The sequence below is a fragment of the Gouania willdenowi genome, chromosome 1 (assembly GCF_900634775.1).
Source record: "Gouania willdenowi chromosome 1, fGouWil2.1, whole genome shotgun sequence".
NCBI lineage: Eukaryota > Metazoa > Chordata > Actinopteri > Blenniiformes > Gobiesocidae > Gouania > Gouania willdenowi.
The window spans coordinates 33,086,224-33,109,849 of NC_041044.1; the positions used below are offsets into that span (position 1 = coordinate 33,086,224).

The window sequence follows — 23,626 nt, forward strand, 5'->3', positions numbered from 1 at the left end:
GATTTAAAAAAAAATTTGAATTATTGCAAGTATAAAGACTAATTCAAACCAGAATATTTCCTTTTCATTTTTTAAATAAATTTGCATTATTTATTATTTCACATCAGCTTTGATGCACTGGGATGTTTTAACATTACCCGTAGAAACCAAAACACAGAAAATCAGTTCTGCTGGAACATCTAACCACCAACTTATGAGGCTTATGTCACTGAATAAGTTAAACAAAGATAGATTTGTCACTAAAACAGTTAAACAATATATGTTATTGTATAACTTACAGTGATTTTCATCACATATAAATCTACCACTCTGATCATACTCCTTTCCTCAAAGTTCTTAAAAAAACCAAGAACAATCCTCAATGACAGAGAACATATGAACTGAATCATTTCTCTCTGCCTGCTTCACGCTCAGAAAGGAGTATCATAACTCATCATCGTGGGTAGTGAGACCAGACACTTTAGAAACACATTTCTCAAGTCATGAACTATAGAAATGATCCCTGAAAGTATAGTCTTAACTTTCTCATGTTGACAGAAGGAACCTCATGCTCTCACTAGAACATCTCACTCATGTTTTTACTTTTAATCATCAAACAAACACAGTCACAGCTACAAATTATCAACGTGAGAGAATCACAAATATTTGTGTTCAAATCACAGTTGCTTTAAAGAACAAACATATATTTTATGATTCATTGTCTTGGTCCCAGAATGCCTTGCGCCCAAAACTGTTGCATCGTCACATTGTTTTTGAATGAATAGTTGTTTTTTTTTAGATTAGATATAAAATCAAAATATTGCAATTATAATGATTAATCCAAACAAGAATATTTCCTGTTCTTTTTTAAATAAATTGGCATTCCTTATTATTTCACATCAGCCATCGATGCACTTACGTGTTGTTCTGACATTCACCATAGAAACCAAATCAGTTCTGCTGGGACGTCTAATCACAAACTTATGAGTGTTTTGTCATTGAATGAGTTAAACAAAGAAGAAAAAATCAAAAAATCTGTCAATAAATTAACTGGTGTGAAAATAATAGCCTATACTTTACTGGGAAGATTTAAATACACTTTTTAATGTTTACAAAATGCGATTCAAAACAATGACACAAGAGGGCAGTGTTTCTTTCTTAATACAGGGAAAATAACCATTTTACTCAATTTATACAACGGATTACCACAATGTTATCAATTAAAAACTAAATGGACCTAATATATTTTCATGTATATTACTATATTACCTCAATATACAGCCAAAACATTTTTGAAATCAAATTATGCACATTTTCATGTGCAGAAATCAGTTTATTTTTACATGAAGGTCCAATATTGTATCTAAAGTATTTTAGCAAACCTGGATAAATAAAACCAACGCTATATATTTACTCTGTAATTACATTTATAAAAATGCTTTCTCTGCTAGCTGCTTAAATAAGAGTTACTCATTAGTTTATCACAACATTTTCTACTAGAATAAAACTAAAGTCCATTCCAACTCACCAATAAAGCAGTTGTGGGAAAAAGTCCTGCTGAGGTTTAATCTGTATTTTCCTCAGTCATGAGCCTATTGCACATGATCATACGCATCGATTTTCTATTTTTCTACACATATCACTGAACTTTAATTACAGCTTTGTTCATTAATGTGATTAGACAATGTTTAGTGTTGATTTTGACAAAAAAACACTTAACTTTCACTTCACAAATGTTAACTTGTTGTTTTTGACGAGACACTTAACTTTTGTCCAGATTCTGTCTAAAACTTTAAATAATCCATAGAAGAATAAACCACCTAAAGTTCAGCAATATTATGATACATGAACAACAGTCAGTTAAATTTACAAAATCAAAATTAGTGAAGGAGTAACTGTATTAATTTGGAATCAAATGACCAACGTTACCATTACATATACAACCACTACCACTCTGATCATACTCCTTTCCTCAAGGTCCCTAAAAGGAACAAAGAACGATCCTCAACGACAGAGAACATATGAACTTAATCATGTCTCTCTGCCCACTTCACGCTCAGAAAGGAGTATCATAACTCATCATCGTGGATGGTGAGACCAGACACTTTAGAAACACATTTCTCAAGTCAAAAACTATAGAAATGATCCCTGAAAGTATAGTCTTAACTTCCTGATGTTGGCAGCAGGGGTGTCATTCTCAGACCAGACCATCTCACTCACGTTTTCATTTTGTTTCGTCAAATAACCACATATTCACACCTACGTATGATTAACCTAACAGAATCACTAACATTTTTGCATTTAAATCACATAAACTATGAAGAAAATACTTAGACTTGGATATTATTGATCCACTCCCAGAATGCCTCGCGCCAAAATCTGTTACGTCATCAGATTGTTTTTGGCTAAATGGTTAAGTCTTTTTAAAAGATGTGATTTAAAAAAAAATTTGAATTATTGCAAGTATAAAGACTAATTCAAACCAGAATATTTCCTTTTCATTTTTTAAATAAATTTGCATTATTTATTATTTCACATCAGCTTTGATGCACTGGGATGTTTTAACATTACCCGTAGAAACCAAAACACAGAAAATCAGTTCTGCTGGAACATCTAACCACCGACTTATGAGGATTATGTCACTGAATAAGTTAAACAAAGATAGATTTGTCACTAAAACAGTTAAACAATATATGTTATTGTATAACTTACATTGATTTTCATCACATATAAATGTACCACTCTGATCATACTCCTTTCCTCAAAGTTCTTAAAAGAACCAAGAACAATCCTCAATGACAGAGAACATATGAACTGAATCATTTCTCTCTGCCTGCTTCACGCTCAGAAAGAAGTATCATGACTCATCATCGTGGGTAGTGAGACCAGACACTTTAGAAACACATTTCTCAAGTCATGAACTATAGAAATGATCCCTAAAAGTATAGTCTTAACTTTCTCATGTTGACAGAAGGAACCTCATGCTCTCACTAGAACATCTCACTCATGTTTTTACTTTTAATCATCAAACAAACACAGTCACAGCTACAAATTATCAACGTGAAAGAATCACAAACATTTGTTTTCAAATCACAGTTGCTTTAAAGAAAAAACACTGATTTTATAATTCATTGCCCAAGTCCCAGAATGCCTTGGGTCAAAACTGTTACGTCGTCAGATTGTTTTTGAATGAATAGTTGAATTTTTGTATCAAAAGATTAGATATAAAATCGAAATATTGCAAGTATAAAGACTAATTCAAACTAGAATATTTCCTTTTCATTTTATAAATAAATTGGCATTATTTATTATTTCACATCAGCTTTGATGCACTGGGATGTTTTAACATTACCCGTAGAAACCAAAACACAGAAAATCAGTTCTGCTGGAACATCTAACCACTGACTTATGAGGGTTATGTCATTGAATAAGTTAAACAAAGATAAATTGTCTTTAAAACAGTTAAAAAACATATATTATTGTATAACTTACAGTAGGGCTGGGCGATATGGCCTTTTATAAATACCGCGATATTTTTAGGCCATGTCACGATACACGATATATATCTCGATATTTTGCATTACCCTTGAATTAACACTTTGATGCACAAAATCACACCAGTATGATGATTCTATATGTCTACATTAAAACATTCTTGATCATACTGCATTAATATATGCCAATTTTAAACTTTCATGCAAAAAAGGGGATATCACAACTAAGTCAAAGTTGACATAACTGTATTTATTAAACAGTGAGTGGCTCAAACATAAAATTGTCAACAGAAAGTGCACGTTCTGTGCAAAATTGTCACAGAGACATTTCAAAACAAGACATTAGTGCAGGATGCAACTCACATGGCATTTCAAAACACAAAATTAAAGTGCACTTTTTGTACATAATGCCACTACAATATTTTAAAACAAATAGTGCCCTTTTGTGCATGTTGTCATTAAGATGATGTAGTCAATTGTACATTTACTGTTGGTTAATAATTTTTTTCTCTGAGATTAGTTTCTAGGTTCAAGTGTGAGTTGGGAATGATTACTAAGATGTGCAGAGAATAGACAGACAATTTGTTGTTTATAGAAAATAAGTACCATGGATTTATTATATTACAGAAAATAATAATAAACAAAAGTGGTCTCAAAACAGACTCCAGTTCACCCGCTGGGATTTAGCTCAGTTCATAAGGCGTCACAGCCTGGGGAAAAAAAAATAGTTCCACTCAAACGAAAAATGAAGTCAGTCCTACCACCCTGGTAGGACTGAAGTTCGTTGGGTTGGTCCACTGGAAGAGAACCTAATTAAATAAAGTTGATCCTACCACCCTGGTAGGATTGTAGTTCATGCGTTCCTGGTAAGAGGATCGGTGCGGCGGTCCTACCGCTCTGGTAGACCTGCAGTTCACCGTCCACTACGTCATCTCCGTGGGTAGTTCACCATCTTTAGATCCATGGGGGGTTTAAAAAACCTGGCCGATGCAATCTGAGTCGCCTATACAAAGTCCTCCGTTCTGCTGCCGATCGCTCCTTTTGTCAGGTGCAAGGCACAACCGCTGGTCTGCACAGTTAGTAAAGTGCTGTCTGCTGAGCACCGGGTGTGCGTGCTACCGTTCATATGCTGCGTTTTCAGCTGCTGCTTGATCGTTTCCCGTATTCAAGCCTTCTCCACCCGTATCTCATGCTTCCTGTTTATACTAGGATACTGGTCTGTGATTGGCTGGCGTGTGTGCGTGTGGATGAGTGACGTCAGTGCAGTCTATTAGTGCGGTGAAATAATATTGTATATAAATAACTGAAGAGTAGATGTTATAATAAATTTACTTCTGCTAAATATAATATAATTAAATAATATAAATATAATACATTTCTTTATGACGTGGGTTACAATGACATTTCAAAAAAAAAAAAAAATCAAAAAAAAAAAAAAAAAGTCCGCGAGTTTAACGGTATGGTCATTTTTAACACCGCACAGACTGCAAGCTGCGATATATCGAGTATATTCGATATATTGCCCAGCTCTAACTTACAGTGATTTTCATCACATATAAATCTACCACTCTGATCATACTCCTTTCCTCAAAGTTCTTAAAAGAACCAAGAACAATCCTCAATGACAGAGAACATATGAACTGAATCATTTCTCTCTGCCTGCTTCACGCTCAGAAAGGAGTATCATAACTCATCATCGTGGGTAGTGAGACCAGACACTTTAGAAACACATTTCTCAAGTCATGAACTATTGAAATGATGCCTGAAAGTATAGTCTTAACTTTCTCATGTTGACAGATGGAACCTCATGCTCTCACTAGAACATCTCACTCATGTTTTTACTTTTAATCATCAAACAAACACAGTCACAGCTACAAATTATCAATGTGAAAGAATCACAAATATTTGTGTTTAAATCACAGTTGCTTTAAAGAACAAACATATATTTTATAATTCATTGTCTGGGTCCCAGAATGCCTTGCGCCCCAAAACTGTTGCATCGTCACATTGTTTTTGAATGAATAGTTGTTTTTTTTAGATTAGATATCAAATCAAAATATTGCAATTATAATGATTAATCAAAACTAGAATATTTCCTGTTCTTTCTTAAATAAATTGGCATTCCTTATTGTTTCACATCAGCCATTGATGCACTTACATGTTGTTCTGACATTCACCATAGAAACCAAACCAGTTCTGCTGGGACGTCTAACCACCTACTTATGAGAGTTTTGTCACTGAATGAAATTAACAACGATAAATCAATCAATCCAAGAATATTTCAATTAATAAGTAACTAAACATACTATTGCATACTTCACAGCAAGTATTATTAGTGTGACAGAATCACAACCATTTGCCTGATAAATGGTTCGTCTTTAAAAAATGGATATAAAATCAAATTATTGCAAGTATAAAGACCAATCCAAAATGGAACATTTGTTGTTGTTTAAATAAATTGGAATTCTTTATGAATTCACATCAGCCACTGATGCACTCGTATGTTGTTTTAACATTCCCCGTAGGAACCAAAACACAGAAAATTAGTTCTGCTTGGACGTCTAACCACTAACTGATGAGGGTTTTGTCACTGAATGAGTTAAAAAAAAAAAAAAATTACAGCTTTGTTCAATAATGTGATTAGACAATGTTTAGTGTTGATTTTGACAAAAAAAACACTCAACTTTGACTTCACAAATGTTAACTTGTTGTTTTTGACGAGACACTTAACTTTTGTCCAGATTCTGTCTAAGACTTTAAATAGTCCATAGAAGAAAAAACCACCTAAAGTTCAAGAATATAATGATACATGAACATCAGTCAGTTAAAATTACAAAATCAATATTAGTGAAGGAGTCACTGTACTAATTCAGAATCAAATGACCAACGTTACCATTACATATAAAACCACTACCACTCTGATCATACTCCTTTCCTCAAAGCTCCTGAAAAGAACCAAGAACGATCCTCAACGACAGAGAACATATGAACGTAATCATGTCTCTCTGCCCACTTCACGCTCAGAAAGGAGTATCATGACTCATCATCGTGGATGGTGAGACCAGACACTTTAGAAACACATTTCTCAAGTCATAAACTATAGAAATGATCCCTGAAAGTAAAGTCTTAACTTTCTCCTGTTGACAGAAGGAACCTCATGCTCTCACTAGAACATTTCACTCATGGTTTTACTGTTGATTTGATGATCAAACACAGCTACATTAAAGTGATGGAACCACAAACTTTTATGTTCAAGGCACAAATGGAACTAAAATTGCTCAAGTCTTATATTTCAATGCCAAGAATGTCTTGTGTCAAAGCCTTTACACGACATTGGACTTTTTAATCATGCAGCTGTTTTGAATAAATAACATGAATGAATGAACAAATAAATAATAGTGGCATATAAAAACATATTCTAAATATTATAGTGCTCAGATGTGATAAGTGTAAATATTCTTTAGTTTTAACAATGAAAAAAATACTGAATGATAACATACAAGTTAAAGACTTACAATATCAATAACAAAAAGACATAGTCATCAACATCCCACGCCAGATTGGTTGTCATTATGACTCACAACCTTTTCCTAAATCTAAGAACTTAGATTCATACAAAAGAAAATATTATCACATCAGAATATAAAATTACTAACTCTATCTTAAGCGGTTTCTGAGAAAAGCTGTTCTCTTTAACTCGGACGGACGGAGGGAGTTCAAACCTATATCCCCCTTCACACATTGAGGAGGGGGATAATTAGCTGATTACCAAAGAGCAGTGGAGATCATGAGAAACATGACAGATATGATGGTGAGGGACTGAAAAAGTACTTTTTAGTCACCTGTGAACTACCCCATGTCCTATTCTAATCTTAAACAAACTAATACAAGAGAAACACAAACAAGTAGGTGTTAGCAGGTTATTGGTTTAACACACTCCAAAATTATTTAAAAGTATTAGCTTGCTGCATTATTAAATAAAGTACATAACCTCCCTACCACTCTGATCATACTCCTTTCCTCAAAGCTCCTAAAAAGAAATAAAATAAATTTAAATAAATTGGCATTATTTATTATTTCACATCAGCTTTGATGTTTTAACATTACCCATAGAAACCAAAACACAGAAAATCAGTTCTGCTGGAACATCTAACCACCGACTTATGAAGATTATGTCACTGAATAAGTTAAACAAAGATAGATTTGTCACTAAAACAGTTAATAAATATATGTTATTGTATAACTTACAGTGATATTCATCACATATAATTCTACCACTCTGATCATACTCCTTTCCTCAAAGTTCTTAAAAGAACCAAGAACAATCCTCAATGACAGAGAACATATGAACTGAATCATTTCTCTCTGCCTACTTCACGCTCAGAAAGGAGTATCATGACTCATCATCGTGGGTAGTGAGACCAGACACTTTAGAAACACATTTCTCAAGTCATGAACTATAGAAATGATCCCTGAAAGTATAGTCTTAACTTTCTCATGTTGACAGAAGGAACCTCATGCTCTCACTAGAACATCTCACTCATGTTTTTACTTTTAATCATCAAACAAACACAGTCACAGCTACAAATTATCAATGTGAGAGAATCACAAATATTTGTGTTCAAATCACAGTTGCTTTAAAGAACAAACATATATTTTATAATTCATTGTCTTGGTCCCAGAATGCCTTGCGCCCAAAACTGTTGCATCGTCACATTGTTTTTGAATGAATAGTTGTTTTTTTTTAGATTAGATATAAAATCAAAATATTGCAATTATAATGATTAATCCAAACAAGAATATTTCCTGTTCTTTTTTAAATAAATTGGCATTCCTTATTATTTCACATCAGCCATCGATGCACTTACGTGTTGTTCTGACATTCACCATAGAAACCAAACCAGTTCTGCTGGGACGTCTAATCACAAACTTATGAGTGTTTTGTCATTGAATGAGTTAAACAAAGAAGAAAAAATCAAAAAATCTGTCAATAAATTAACTGGTGTGAAAATAATAGCCTATACTTTACTGGGAAGATTTAAATACACTTTTTAATGTTTACAAAATGCGATTCAAAACAATGACACAAGAGGGCAGTGTTTCTTTCTTAATACAGGGAAAATAACCATTTTACTCAATTTATACAACGGATTACCACAATGTTATCAATTAAAAACTAAATGGACCTAATATATTTTCATGTATATTACTATATTACCTCAATATACAGCCAAAACATTTTTGAAATCAAATTATGCACATTTTCATGTGCAGAAATCAGTTTATTTTTACATGAAGGTCCAATATTGTATCTAAAGTATTTTAGCAAACCTGGATAAATAAAACCAACGCTATATATTTACTCTGTAATTACATTTATAAAAATGCTTTCTCTGCTAGCTGCTTAAATAAGAGTTACTCATTAGTTTATCACAACATTTTCTACTAGAATAAAACTAAAGTCCATTCCAACTCACCAATAAAGCAGTTGTGGGAAAAAGTCCTGCTGAGGTTTAATCTGTATTTTCCTCAGTCATCAGCCTATTGCACATGATCATACACATCGATTTTCTATTTTTCTACACATATCACTGAACTTTAATTACAGCTTTGTTCATTAATGTGATTAGACAATGTTTAGTGTTGATTTTGACAAAAAAACACTTAACTTTCACTTCACAAATGTTAACTTGTTGTTTTTGACGAGACACTTAACTTTTGTCCAGATTCTGTCTAAAACTTTAAATAATCCATAGAAGAATAAACCACCTAAAGTTCAGCAATATTATGATACATGAACAACAGTCAGTTAAATTTACAAAATCAAAATTAGTGAAGGAGTAACTGTATTAATTTGGAATCAAATGACCAACGTTACCATTACATATACAACCACTACCACTCTGATCATACTCCTTTCCTCAAGGTCCCTAAAAGGAACAAAGAACGATCCTCAACGACAGAGAACATATGAACTTAATCATGTCTCTCTGCCCACTTCACGCTCAGAAAGGAGTATCATAACTCATCATCGTGGATGGTGAGACCAGACACTTTAGAAACACATTTCTCAAGTCAAAAACTATAGAAATGATCCCTGAAAGTATAGTCTTAACTTCCTGATGTTGGCAGCAGGGGTGTCATTCTCAGACCAGACCATCTCACTCACGTTTTCATTTTGTTTCGTCAAATAACCACATATTCACACCTACGTATGATTAACCTAACAGAATCACTAACATTTTTGCATTTAAATCACATAAACTATGAAGAAAATACTTAGACTTGGATATTATTGATCCACTCCCAGAATGCCTCGCGCCAAAATCTGTTACGTCATCAGATTGTTTTTGGCTAAATGGTTAAGTCTTTTTAAAAGATGTGATTTAAAAAAAAATTTGAATTATTGCAAGTATAAAGACTAATTCAAACCAGAATATTTCCTTTTCATTTTTTAAATAAATTTGCATTATTTATTATTTCACATCAGCTTTGATGCACTGGGATGTTTTAACATTACCCGTAGAAACCAAAACACAGAAAATCAGTTCTGCTGGAACATCTAACCACCGACTTATGAGGATTATGTCACTGAATAAGTTAAACAAAGACAGATTTATCACTAAAACAGTTAAACAATATATGTTATTGTATAACTTACATTGATTTTCATCACATATAAATGTACCACTCTGATCATACTCCTTTCCTCAAAGTTCTTAAAAGAACCAAGAACAATCCTCAATGACAGAGAACATATGAACTGAATCATTTCTCTCTGCCTGCTTCACGCTCAGAAAGAAGTATCATGACTCATCATCGTGGGTAGTGAGACCAGACACTTTAGAAACACATTTCTCAAGTCATGAACTATAGAAATGATCCCTAAAAGTATAGTCTTAACTTTCTCATGTTGACAGAAGGAACCTCATGCTCTCACTAGAACATCTCACTCATGTTTTTACTTTTAATCATCAAACAAACACAGTCACAGCTACAAATTATCAACGTGAAAGAATCACAAACATTTGTTTTCAAATCACAGTTGCTTTAAAGAAAAAACACTGATTTTATAATTCATTGCCCAAGTCCCAGAATGCCTTGGGTCAAAACTGTTACGTCGTCAGATTGTTTTTGAATGAATAGTTGAATTTTTGTATCAAAAGATTAGATATAAAATCGAAATATTGCAAGTATAAAGACTAATTCAAACTAGAATATTTCCTTTTCATTTTATAAATAAATTGGCATTATTTATTATTTCACATCAGCTTTGATGCACTGGGATGTTTTAACATTACCCGTAGAAACCAAAACACAGAAAATCAGTTCTGCTGGAACATCTAACCACTGACTTATGAGGGTTATGTCATTGAATAAGTTAAACAAAGATAAATTGTCTTTAAAACAGTTAAAAAACATATATTATTGTATAACTTACAGTAGGGCTGGGCGATATGGCCTTTTATAAATACCGCGATATTTTTAGGCCATGTCACGATACACGATATATATCTCGATATTTTGCATTACCCTTGAATTAACACTTTGATGCACAAAATCACACCAGTATGATGATTCTATATGTCTACATTAAAACATTCTTGATCATACTGCATTAATATATGCCAATTTTAAACTTTCATGCAAAAAAGGGGATATCACAACTAAGTCAAAGTTGACATAACTGTATTTATTAAACAGTGAGTGGCTCAAACATAAAATTGTCAACAGAAAGTGCACGTTCTGTGCAAAATTGTCACAGAGACATTTCAAAACAAGACATTAGTGCAGGATGCAACTCACATGGCATTTCAAAACACAAAATTAAAGTGCACTTTTTGTACATAATGCCACTACAATATTTTAAAACAAATAGTGCCCTTTTGTGCATGTTGTCATTAAGATGATGTAGTCAATTGTACATTTACTGTTGGTTAATAATTTTTTTCTCTGAGATTAGTTTCTAGGTTCAAGTGTGAGTTGGGAATGATTACTAAGATGTGCAGAGAATAGACAGACAATTTGTTGTTTATAGAAAATAAGTACCATGGATTTATTATATTACAGAAAATAATAATAAACAAAAGTGGTCTCAAAACAGACTCCAGTTCACCCGCTGGGATTTAGCTCAGTTCATAAGGCGTCACAGCCTGGGGAAAAAAAAATAGTTCCACTCAAACGAAAAATGAAGTCAGTCCTACCACCCTGGTAGGACTGAAGTTCGTTGGGTTGGTCCACTGGAAGAGAACCTAATTAAATAAAGTTGATCCTACCACCCTGGTAGGATTGTAGTTCATGCGTTCCTGGTAAGAGGATCGGTGCGGCGGTCCTACCGCTCTGGTAGACCTGCAGTTCACCGTCCACTACGTCATCTCCGTGGGTAGTTCACCATCTTTAGATCCATGGGGGGTTTAAAAAACCTGGCCGATGCAATCTGAGTCGCCTATACAAAGTCCTCCGTTCTGCTGCCGATCGCTCCTTTTGTCAGGTGCAAGGCACAACCGCTGGTCTGCACAGTTAGTAAAGTGCTGTCTGCTGAGCACCGGGTGTGCGTGCTACCGTTCATATGCTGCGTTTTCAGCTGCTGCTTGATCGTTTCCCGTATTCAAGCCTTCTCCACCCGTATCTCATGCTTCCTGTTTATACTAGGATACTGGTCTGTGATTGGCTGGCGTGTGTGCGTGTGGATGAGTGACGTCAGTGCAGTCTATTAGTGCGGTGAAATAATATTGTATATAAATAACTGAAGAGTAGATGTTATAATAAATTTACTTCTGCTAAATATAATATAATTAAATAATATAAATATAATACATTTCTTTATGACGTGGGTTACAATGACATTTAAAAAAAAAAAAAAAATCAAAAAAAAAAAAAAAAGTCCGCGAGTTTAACGGTATGGTCATTTTTAACACCGCACAGACTGCAAGCTGCGATATATCGAGTATATTCGATATATTGCCCAGCTCTAACTTACAGTGATTTTCATCACATATAAATCTACCACTCTGATCATACTCCTTTCCTCAAAGTTCTTAAAAGAACCAAGAACAATCCTCAATGACAGAGAACATATGAACTGAATCATTTCTCTCTGCCTGCTTCACGCTCAGAAAGGAGTATCATAACTCATCATCGTGGGTAGTGAGACCAGACACTTTAGAAACACATTTCTCAAGTCATGAACTATTGAAATGATGCCTGAAAGTATAGTCTTAACTTTCTCATGTTGACAGATGGAACCTCATGCTCTCACTAGAACATCTCACTCATGTTTTTACTTTTAATCATCAAACAAACACAGTCACAGCTACAAATTATCAATGTGAAAGAATCACAAATATTTGTGTTTAAATCACAGTTGCTTTAAAGAACAAACATATATTTTATAATTCATTGTCTGGGTCCCAGAATGCCTTGCGCCCCAAAACTGTTGCATCGTCACATTGTTTTTGAATGAATAGTTGTTTTTTTTAGATTAGATATCAAATCAAAATATTGCAATTATAATGATTAATCAAAACTAGAATATTTCCTGTTCTTTCTTAAATAAATTGGCATTCCTTATTGTTTCACATCAGCCATTGATGCACTTACATGTTGTTCTGACATTCACCATAGAAACCAAACCAGTTCTGCTGGGACGTCTAACCACCTACTTATGAGAGTTTTGTCACTGAATGAAATTAACAACGATAAATCAATCAATCCAAGAATATTTCAATTAATAAGTAACTAAACATACTATTGCATACTTCACAGCAAGTATTATTAGTGTGACAGAATCACAACCATTTGCCTGATAAATGGTTCGTCTTTAAAAAATGGATATAAAATCAAATTATTGCAAGTATAAAGACCAATCCAAAATGGAACATTTGTTGTTGTTTAAATAAATTGGAATTCTTTATGAATTCACATCAGCCACTGATGCACTCGTATGTTGTTTTAACATTCCCCGTAGGAACCAAAACACAGAAAATTAGTTCTGCTTGGACGTCTAACCACTAACTGATGAGGGTTTTGTCACTGAATGAGTTAAAAAAAAAAAAAAATTACAGCTTTGTTCAATAATGTGATTAGACAATGTTTAGTGTTGATTTTGACAAAAAAAACACTCAACTTTGACTTCACAAATGTTAACTTGTTGTTTTTGACGAGACACTTAACTTTTGTCCAGATTCTGTCTAAGACTTTAAATAGTCCATAGAAGAAAAAACCACCTAAAGTTCAAGAATATAATGATACATGAACATCAGTCAGTTAAAATTACAAAATCAATATTAGTGAAGGAGTCACTGTACTAATTCAGAATCAAATGACCAACGTTACCATTACATATAAAACCACTACCACTCTGATCATACTCCTTTCCTCAAAGCTCCTGAAAAGAACCAAGAACGATCCTCAACGACAGAGAACATATGAACGTAATCATGTCTCTCTGCCCACTTCACGCTCAGAAAGGAGTATCATGACTCATCATCGTGGATGGTGAGACCAGACACTTTAGAAACACATTTCTCAAGTCAAAAACTATAGAAATGATCCCTGAAAGTATAGTCTTAACTTCCTGATGTTGGCAGCAGGGGTGTCATTCTCAGACCAGACCATCTCACTCACGTTTTCATTTTGTTTCGTCAAATAACCACACATTCACACCTACGTATGATTAACCTAACAGAATCACTAACATTTTTGCATTTAAATCACATAAACTATGAAGAAAATACTTAGACTTGGATATTATTGCTCCACTCCCAGAATGCCTCGCGCCAAAATCTGTTACGTCATCAGATTGTTTTTGGCTAAATGGTTAAGTCTTTTTAAAAGATTTGATTTAAAATTATTGCAAGTATAAAGACTAATTTAAAGTGGGATATTTTCTGTTGTTGTTGTTTAAATAAATTGGAATTCTTTATGAATTCATATCAGCCACTGATGCACTCGCATGTTGTTTTAACATTCCCCGTAGGAACCAAAACACAGAAAATTAGTTCCGCTTAGATGTAAAGCACCAACTTACGAGGGCTTTGTCATTGAACGAGTTTAACAAAGACTTTTTTTTTTCATTTTGTCTTCAAAAAGCGATTCAAAACAATGTCACAATGTGACACAAGAGGGCAGTGTTTCTTTCTAAAAAAAATCTACAGGCAAAAAATAATTATTTTACACAATCTTTAATACAACTGCCCCGCGACCCTGTTAAACGGGAATAAGCGGGTATGAAGATGGATGGATGGATACAACTGATTATCACCATTTTATAAACTAAAAAAGAAATTGACCTAATATATATTTTTTTATGTATATTACCTCAATTTACAGCCAAAACCTTGTTCAAAAATCAAATAACACGCATTTTTTTTTTATGTGTGAAAAATCCGTTTATTTTTACATGAGGGCCCCATATCGTATCTAATGTATTTTACCAAACCTGGATAAAGAAAACCAACGCTGTTTTCTGTAAATAAAGTTAGAAAAATGTTTTTTTCTCACAGAGGCAATGCGTCAAGTAGGAGCACATGTCCGTATTCCGCCTACATTTGTCTGTTAACTAGTTAATTAACAGTTAGATGTGACTCAAAAGGCCAACGCGTTTATCATAACATTTTCTACTAGAATGTAACTAAAGTTTATTATAACTCACCAATGAAGCAGTCGTGGAGAAATATCCTCTGAAATTTTTTTCGGTATTTTTCGCGGTCAGGACCATTAGTGTGCTTAGGAAAATCCTATTGCGCATGCTCAAACGCATCAATTTTCTATTTTTTCATGCTTTTCAATTACAACTTTGGTAATTGATGCGATTTGACAATGTTTAGTGTTGCTTTTGAAAAACTTTAGCTTGACAAATATTGATTTAAGTCACTTTAATTTTAGTCATTTTTTTTGACGTAAACTTAAAAAAAAAAATTAAAAAAAGTGAGAGAGAGAAACCTGCTTGTATTGATTACTTATATTAATAGGTTTTATGCTCCTGCTTCTCTACATGGCCAACCACTACACCAGAGCATAAAGTTTATATAAGTAGATGTAGATAAGGAGAAGCACAACAGGAGCAGATTAAACCCCCAAAATGTGAAACTGCTTAAAAGAAAGCTTCGTGTAACAATAATATAGCTGATAATAAAACAATCTACCTTTAATATATATACTATAATATATATAGCAACAATATACCTTTTAGATGACTGAAACTGCAAATATAATAAAGATGCCAGTTGTGTGCACAAATGTTGGTTCGTATCCATTGCTGTTTGTTGTAAAACGAAAACCAAAGAACTTTGACAAAATTTGTTTTTGTAATTATATTGCATGAAAATCTTTGCCATCTTCTTCGTGTCTTTCAAGAGCAACAAAAGCAACGTCAAGCCTTGAATTCTCAATGGATTTATCAGAATTTTTCATATGGTTACAAACATTAATATATTTGATTCAAAATAAATACTAGATACTGTCCTGGATTGTCTGTTGTTTTAAAGACATCTCTCTCTCTCTCTCTCTCACTCTATACACATATATATATATATATATATATATACATTTAATACATTTCATATCAAGCATCAATATATATTTCTTATAATATTAGTGTTTAAATATTTTTTTAATTGAAAAAGAAACAAATGAAAACTTAAGGTCTTTTCTAAGCAGAAAAAGGACCTCAAATGAATACATAAATAAATACACAATTTACTTTTCTTCATGTCATTATTTTATACATTAAAAGAGATAAAGAAAAAATGAACTCTGAATATAATGTCAATCTGCAGTTGAGACCAAAGCTCAATAAAACAATATGAATACAATATTTATTTGTTTTTTAAACTAGAGGGTTAAATGTTTAAAGACTTTTTTTTAAATGTGTGGACTTGCAAAAAGGGTTAAAACACTGTATTGTTGGTATTCATGGTTAACAACAGTATTAAAAGGAGATCCAAATAGTCTTTTTGTAACTACTAAACTTAACTGAGCTTGACACCCCTACGCCATCAAGACGTACGGCTGGCAAATTAAAAAAAAACGTGATTCATGCTTATTGTTATTCTTGACTTCAAGGTGGATAAAACAAAGCTCAATGCTGCAAACTCTGGCTGCTGAGTCATCAAGTTTGGAGAAAGGTGGAGTTCATCTTCTTCTATGGCTTCTCGTTGTAACTCCTCCACATCTGGTGAACCTGTTTTCTTGCTTCAGAGCGGACGCATTTAGAGAAGGAAGTGTAGTGCTGGCCATTTACCTGGTAAACACAGCGGAGGGAGACAAGTTCAGTTTAGCTAACATGCCAATATTCCTTCAGGTGTACGTCTTGATATCTACATCTTCACATATAGTCCCACACCAAGCTCATTTTGAATTTCGAGAAATACTTATAGAAGACATCTGTCAGAGGAAGCACTGACACCAGGGTTTGGGTCAATCGCATTTTCCAGTTAAAATTCCGTTTTCAGTTACCCATGTTCAATTATAATTCAATTACAGTTACCAGCATTTTTCTCAGAAAATACATTCCAATTATGTTTTCAATTATTAAAGTTCAATTAAAACAAATCAATTACTGAGCCTGAAATAAATAACCAAATAAAAGTTAACTTTCCTCTTGTGTTAGCATCTCTTATTATAACTGCTCCTATATCAGCTGTAAAATACACTAATGCCCAAGACCTATTATCTTATTTCTTTCCTATTTATTGGTTACCTTGTTAGGCTTCCTAATCAATGAAAATACATACTGCATGCGTAGAACTGTACATAGAACTGTAACGTGGTTGCCCAGTTTTGCGTCAATTTATAATTGACAATGTTCATAGAATTTTCATGGATATTACAATTACAAAGTCAATTATCTGAACTCCATTACAATTTCATTACGGTTACGACAGCAACAGATTTTGAAATTACAATTACAACTACAATTACACAATAATTTAAATTTATCATCCATTACGCAACTGATCCCAACCCTGACACCAAACAAAAACAAATGACAGATTTTTTACATTTTTTTTTATTTTATTTTCTTACAATGCTGCAGCTACTTCTGCATTTTACACAGATAATATATGGAGATATCCCACAACAAAGCCACAGCAACACACAGCACATCAAAACTATGTCTACGAAACATTACGTTAGGTGCACGGAGAAGAAAGGACTATTTCCCTTGTTCTTCACTAGTGACTTTGTTATTGATACTTATCTGTTGGCCAGCTCTCTCTTCAGACAGGACCTGAAGGAGGTCACTTTCTCCACAGCTTTATAGCCCTGATGCATCAGAGAGCAGAGGAGCATTCACAGAGCACACACACACACACACACACAGACGTGAGAGTGCAGGAGGAGTGGAGTGATGAGAGCATGAGAGCGGATAAAAAAAATGGAAACAGAGAATAAGGTGTGAGAAACAGATCAGGTAGTCAGACACAGAGACCAGCGTTACTAAGCCAAGACTGTGAGGCCAAGAAAAACTGCAGCAGAGCCTCTGTGTTAAAAACATACATGATTAGAGTCTTAAATTAAACATAAACTAGCACTCAGTCACACAGTTATCTTTGTTATGCATCTACTTTAAAGTTAACTCATGCTGGTGTTTACAAAAGTCTCCCACAAGAGGGCAGTATGCCTTCTCGTTCTGATACTTTTGAACATTTTGTAATGCCATCAAATCATTTTGACCTGCTTGCTCCTTTTCAGGGTCATGGGGGGCACTTTGTTATGTTATGAGAAGAAACCCAGCTTTGTAATAGTAGATAGTAAATTAAGTATTCCTTAATAAATAACAAGTTCCTGGAAACAATAGCATTGTATCAACGCAAAACAATTTAAATACCAATTCAAATTTAGAAACCAAAGTGTTTTAAGCTGTTTAAATTGTAAAGTAACTTGTTGACTGTGTAACTTATGTACATTGTAACTTATTTCAAAATATAGGTAAAACCATGTTTACATGTATTGTTTTCACTGGTGTTTATTTATCTGTTTGTTGGTTAGCAGTTACATCAAAACTACTTAAAGGATTTTGACAACATTTTAACCAAAAATAGACCTTACACCAAGAAAGATTCTATTACATTTTGCAGAAGATCCAGATCAACATACTGATTCTGGATCAGTTTAAAAAATCATTGGCGATAATTGGCAAAATTTGAAAAATTCAGATCTCGGTTCGTAAATGACCGATCTTCATGAAATTTGACTCAGTTACGTTGAGTTGGTTCCTCAATTACCGCACCAAGTTTCATCCTGATCAGATCTGGAGTGCGCATTTCATCACAATTTTGCACCTACTGTATCATTATATATGGGGATAGACATTTCTTACAAGCCTTTAAAGTGAACCTGATCATGGTGATCACTAATATCTGGCAAAAAGGATAACTGGCGCTTGGTGAAGGTTTGCGCTCTCTCGGTGCTCTTGTTGTCCAATAAATTGTACAAGATATCCAAGAACAATTTTAAAGAAAAAACAACACAGCAAATGGCAAAGCATTAGTGAATGTGCCAGATGATAAAAGCTTTTAGCATGACAACTTAAAAGCATTTTTAGAAAGAACACATTTTTGAGGATTTGTCTCAATATGATTCGAAAAGCCTTTGCACAGAGGACAAAAACAGTCAGCCGGTGATGCCAGTTTGTCTTTATGGTGAGGAAGCCTTGGCGAAAAAAAAGGCTCCAAAGTGATAAGTTTGAGATGCCACATGAGATAATCTTTGTGAATGATCTAATGACCCAACTGTTTCCATTCGTCTTTGCAGCCAAAGGACTTAATGTTAAAAATAAGACCTGAAGCCTTTGATCTTTGTAACAAATAAATGGAGAAAAATCAAAGTTAAAAATAAAGTCTAACATTGGCAGATCCGTACAGCGGTGTATGGTAAAGCTCTGACCAAAAAACTAATACTTTCCAAAAATGAGTACATTTCTTACCCGGGCTCCCCTGCGCAGCCTGTCCTTCATAATTCCAATGAACTCCTTATAAGAAAGCTGATCATCATGATCAACATCAAAGATCTTAAAGATGGTGTGCACGAGGTGGCGTGTTAGCTTGAGCCCTGTGGCTACATACACAGCTCTGGCAAACTCATCTGTTCGAGAGAAAGAAAACAAAATAAAGTAAATAAATAAATAAATGAATAGGTAATATTACAAAAATAATAAAACACAACAAAAGTGGAGCAAGAGAGTTTCTCCACCTGCAGCCTTGAACTTTCCTACCTTGTCCAATGGAGCGTGAAGCAAAATTGTACATTTGCATGGCAATGGCAAAGTCCTCCAGATTGTTGAGAAACTGAAAGAATGATCTGAACTCATCAAAGGTAATTCCCTGAAAAATGAGAAATAACGTAAGGAAATCTATTTAGAGCTCAGAAAAACATTGTATATTGCAAAAAAAGGGCTTAGAATGGGAATAATTGGCTAAACAAACAAGCTGTAACACACATGCAGATGATATTCCTTAGGGCACATCCGCTCAGTAGTGTGGAAAATCAAAAACCTTGCGCAATCAATATGTTTCCATGAGAAATAGCCCCATTAATGACACGCAGTCATTAAGGATACGAGTGACTGTTTGCAATGTGAGAGCCTGAACGTAGCAGTGTAAAACAACAATGCTGAAGCCTTCCATGACAGAGCTGGCCCAATGAAAACAGGAGGCAAGACCTGAGCATTGTTTCCTCCTTAATAAAAAGCAAAAAACCGGGTTATCAGACTGTAGATGTGCAATGGGTGTGGGATCCAGCAACTACTCCATGTTCAATTTAACAAAATACCAAACAATTCATGCTCCCACCCCATACTGTATATACAGTAGTTATGGACAGACAAAGAAGATCGTAACCGCAGGCTGTGCATTGTGAGGCAGGAACCAACCTCCTGCTTCTTCCACCGCATGGAGAGAAAGAAGGGGGCAGAAATACAGTTGGGTTGTATAAATATTAAAGAGGAGGATGGATAGATGAATGGATGAATTGATTTAAATATCAAAAACAAAAATGTGTGTGATGTTATGGTACATGGGTTATTATATTAACTGGAACAAAAGATTAGTCTTGGTAACATGAAAAAACACTTAATTCAAAATAAGTGTAAGTCTTAAGGACAGGGTTAGGGATTGGTAAGTAGTACCTATAGTTAAGGTCAGCAAAGGTCACCAGGAAATAAATGAGAGTCAATGTAATGTTCCTGAGGGCAATGGATACATAACATGTGTGGGGGGGGTTCCATTTGAGCGCTAATATGTAGAGAACCACATCAGCCTGAGGGTTGAGACATTGGTGGGGAATTACAGACCTTTTGAGCACATGGGGGGGGTAGGAGTTCAAACCTCAGGGAACATGACAGATGTAATCAAACACATATACATAGGACAGCATGCCCCTGACCACATGGAATAGTCACAAATTGTCTGGCTTTGGGACTCACTATCACCACTTAATAAGCTGTGACTCAAAATGAGTAATTCAATTTAAAAAAAATATCAGCTTCAAACTAAATGTCATTAGCATGAATAAGGAGTCATGAAGGCTGTCATTAGGTGTTGTTCGTTACCTTAACCCTTCGTTACCTTAACCACTAACACTCACCCTACCTAACCCCACCAGTGGGTGCACACTGTAGAAGTTCCCACTCAACGTGGGAACAACTACAGTGTGTGCTTAAGGGGCACTTCCATCTTGCAAATTTTATGTAATTTGGAGCCAGGGTCTGCAGAGTGGGGTCCGGCGAGAGGAGCCCTGATAACACCCCTCACCCATTTAGCGTACTGCCTGATGACTTACGCAGCCGAGCTACGCCAAGAACATAAGTATCTTTCCCGTATGGAAATCCTACCAACATTTTGTTCAGATCATAGAGGTTAGTACAAAACCACCATATATTTCAACTCAAATATCTAGTTAAATGGCATATTGGCTTTCCTTCACGACGTAACTGCTATTCACAAAGAGAGCTACGCACAATCAATCCTCGTCATATATAACGTAAAATCCAGTTTTTCTACCTCAAATAACATATTTAAAACAAACTTCACAGAAAAATGAGCACTTGAACACAATGTAGGGTGATAATAACTAATGATCACAGCAAAGTTTAGGTTTGGAAAATAATTATGTGATGAGTATTTTAACTTTACAGTTTGATCCACATCCCATCTGTTATCATTGAGGAGGTGGGGCTTATGACCTATACTGCAGCCAGTCAGCAGGGGGAGCTCTAAAAATAAAAGCGTTACTCTCCGGGAAGCTTGCCCCATCCATTCTTTTAACAGTCAATGAACCCCACTAGATCCATCTAACTAACTCAAAACCCTGTGAATGCATGAGACTGTTGGTGCATACTGTACTTTTTCATCTGGTATGGACTGGCGGACATTTTCCAGGTAGGCACTGATGTTCTCAACATTGGTAAATCGCAGCAAGATCTTGGCAAAGTCTTCTTCGCTGATGGTGGTCATCCCTTTAGAGTAGGTCAGAAACTCAATTTCTAACACCTCGGTCTGGAGATTATCCATAAACCTGAGAGGCAGAGATAAAGTGGGGTGGTAGGAAACATTATGTTAGATTATGTTTATTTATTGCGATGCTTTTAGCCAGTATGTATATGTATATGTATTTTGCTTACCTGTAGAAGTCGTCAAAGGTAAGCTCCGCCTTGCCTTTTTTCCCAAAAAAATGAACCAAGAGCGTGGTATCAATTGTGATGCTCTCATCTGCTCGCTACCACAAAGAGAGCAAGAACATGATTAAAGACAAATCAATAAACTTCATTATGCATGATAAGAAGAATCGCAGCACGAGGTGATTCAGCCCATCATTAATCAGTCGTGGTAACCGCTGTGCCAGGCGAGCAGGAAGCTAAATTCTTTTGCTGCATGTGTGCAGTATTGAGCAACAACGAAGTAAATCACAGATGGTCACGCAGACAAGAAAAAAACATTCAACAGTTATCATTGCATCAAAAGCACCAGTCTAGGCTATGTGACATCCGTCTTTTTATGAACACTTTGGTTATTATCAGTCCAAAGTATGGATAACTTTACACATGCCACCCAGACTGGTGAGAGCATGAACAATGCAAGTAAAGACAAGACCATGTGCTCAAAGATCAGCCTAAATAAAGACACACAAAAATGAAATTAAAAAACAGAGCCATGCCAACATTCAGAAAGCCATTGGGGGGGGGGGGTAAAGGATGGGGTGAGGAAGATAACAGGAGAAAGAAAAGATTTGTTTAACAGGAAGAGAGTAAAAGACGAGGTGAAAGAGACAAGACAGAAGAAGCACAAATGTTAGAAACACTGAGCTGGCACGCACGCATTAAAGCTGGAACATCTCATGCGTTTCTGTTTAAATGCCACAAAAACAAACCAGGACAGAACCTCAAACCACAAACAACAGCACTGACCAAAACCCACAGAAGCACAGATGCAGGGATTTGCGTTCTGACTCCACCTTTTTCTGTCAACCTTTTAAATATTTGTACAGTTTTTCCTTGGATCCATGAGGTGTTTGTCATTTATTTAGTTGTTTAGTTTATTCGGCTAACTAATGATTTCTTAACACTCCTACACAAACAGTTCGACAATCGTAAGTTTAACCGAGTCAGCACTAGTCCTAACAGATGAGGAAATCTCAGAAAAAGGTGACAGTTGCTCAAAGCAGTCCAAGAACTTGTTGTTCGGCCCACTGCTTCTCATTTACTACAGCCAAACTTTCTGTTTACTGGCGGCCATGCCCCATCCGGCAAATACACCCCATTGTCTATCCTTGGCCATGCTTAGGAAAACGAAGACATCAGATCAAGGGAAATCTCATGTCCTTCTTTGAACGAGGAGTGTTTGTGCCATTTCCATCATAACCATGAATCTCATCATCACCACGATGCCATTTGTGGTTCTACCTCAAGGGTAAAATCCTACAATCCAATGAGGGATGAGAAGAAAGTGTCAAACAGGATGAAACAAGTTTACAGGAAGTCCTTATTTTGTTGTGCTTTTATATTCATTTAGCCTGACATGATGTACAAGGCAATGATGAATAAAGTAATATTGATTGGTTGAAGAGACATGACAAATAAATGATTAAATCATGAAATGTAACCATAATATCCAAATATCAAAAGACTAACTGATAATTTGGGGAGTGGGAAA

At 34.9% G+C, this 23,626-nt stretch overlaps 1 protein-coding gene and 10 non-coding genes across 14 annotated transcripts in view; all 11 read right to left on the bottom strand.

The window, feature by feature from the left end:
• Positions 1–303: 303 nt before the first annotated feature.
• On the bottom strand, positions 304–518 carry LOC114472490 (small nucleolar RNA U3). The gene has a single exon (XR_003675122.1). It is a non-coding gene; the product is annotated as a small nucleolar RNA U3 (small nucleolar RNA).
• Positions 519–1,927: 1,409 nt separating this feature from the next.
• LOC114472510 (small nucleolar RNA U3) lies at positions 1,928–2,143 on the bottom strand. Its single transcript, XR_003675133.1, has one exon. It is a non-coding gene; the product is annotated as a small nucleolar RNA U3 (small nucleolar RNA).
• A 573-nt stretch (positions 2,144–2,716) lies between these two features.
• LOC114472525 (small nucleolar RNA U3) lies at positions 2,717–2,931 on the bottom strand. The gene has a single exon (XR_003675136.1). It is a non-coding gene; the product is annotated as a small nucleolar RNA U3 (small nucleolar RNA).
• Positions 2,932–5,036: 2,105 nt separating this feature from the next.
• LOC114472638 (small nucleolar RNA U3) lies at positions 5,037–5,251 on the bottom strand. The gene has a single exon (XR_003675163.1). It is a non-coding gene; the product is annotated as a small nucleolar RNA U3 (small nucleolar RNA).
• A 1,134-nt stretch (positions 5,252–6,385) lies between these two features.
• Positions 6,386–6,601, bottom strand: LOC114472590 (small nucleolar RNA U3). Its single transcript, XR_003675150.1, has one exon. It is a non-coding gene; the product is annotated as a small nucleolar RNA U3 (small nucleolar RNA).
• Positions 6,602–7,746: 1,145 nt separating this feature from the next.
• LOC114472497 (small nucleolar RNA U3) lies at positions 7,747–7,961 on the bottom strand. The gene has a single exon (XR_003675124.1). It is a non-coding gene; the product is annotated as a small nucleolar RNA U3 (small nucleolar RNA).
• Positions 7,962–9,370: 1,409 nt separating this feature from the next.
• Positions 9,371–9,586, bottom strand: LOC114472520 (small nucleolar RNA U3). The gene has a single exon (XR_003675134.1). It is a non-coding gene; the product is annotated as a small nucleolar RNA U3 (small nucleolar RNA).
• A 573-nt stretch (positions 9,587–10,159) lies between these two features.
• On the bottom strand, positions 10,160–10,374 carry LOC114472530 (small nucleolar RNA U3). The gene has a single exon (XR_003675137.1). It is a non-coding gene; the product is annotated as a small nucleolar RNA U3 (small nucleolar RNA).
• A 2,104-nt stretch (positions 10,375–12,478) lies between these two features.
• Positions 12,479–12,693, bottom strand: LOC114472650 (small nucleolar RNA U3). Its single transcript, XR_003675165.1, has one exon. It is a non-coding gene; the product is annotated as a small nucleolar RNA U3 (small nucleolar RNA).
• A 1,134-nt stretch (positions 12,694–13,827) lies between these two features.
• On the bottom strand, positions 13,828–14,043 carry LOC114472562 (small nucleolar RNA U3). Its single transcript, XR_003675146.1, has one exon. It is a non-coding gene; the product is annotated as a small nucleolar RNA U3 (small nucleolar RNA).
• Positions 14,044–15,941: 1,898 nt separating this feature from the next.
• Positions 15,942–23,626, bottom strand: part of micu3a (mitochondrial calcium uptake family, member 3a) — a 31,502-nt gene continuing 23,817 nt past the window's right edge. For 2 of the 4 annotated variants that reach the window (XM_028455211.1, XM_028455187.1), the window contains 7 exons: positions 22,099–22,193; positions 21,821–21,992; positions 20,350–20,358; positions 19,693–19,801; positions 19,405–19,562; positions 17,677–17,741; positions 15,942–16,719 (listed from right to left, as the gene is read on the bottom strand). In XM_028455211.1, the coding sequence (XP_028311012.1) occupies positions 16,713–16,719; positions 17,677–17,741; positions 19,405–19,562; positions 19,693–19,801; positions 20,350–20,358; positions 21,821–21,992; positions 22,099–22,193 (615 nt within the window). In that variant the 3' untranslated portion in view covers positions 15,942–16,712. The remainder of the gene's footprint in view (positions 16,720–17,676; positions 17,742–19,404; positions 19,563–19,692; positions 19,802–20,349; positions 20,359–21,820; positions 21,993–22,098; positions 22,194–23,626) is intronic. The other 2 variants (XM_028455195.1, XM_028455204.1) reach the window with 2 other exon arrangements.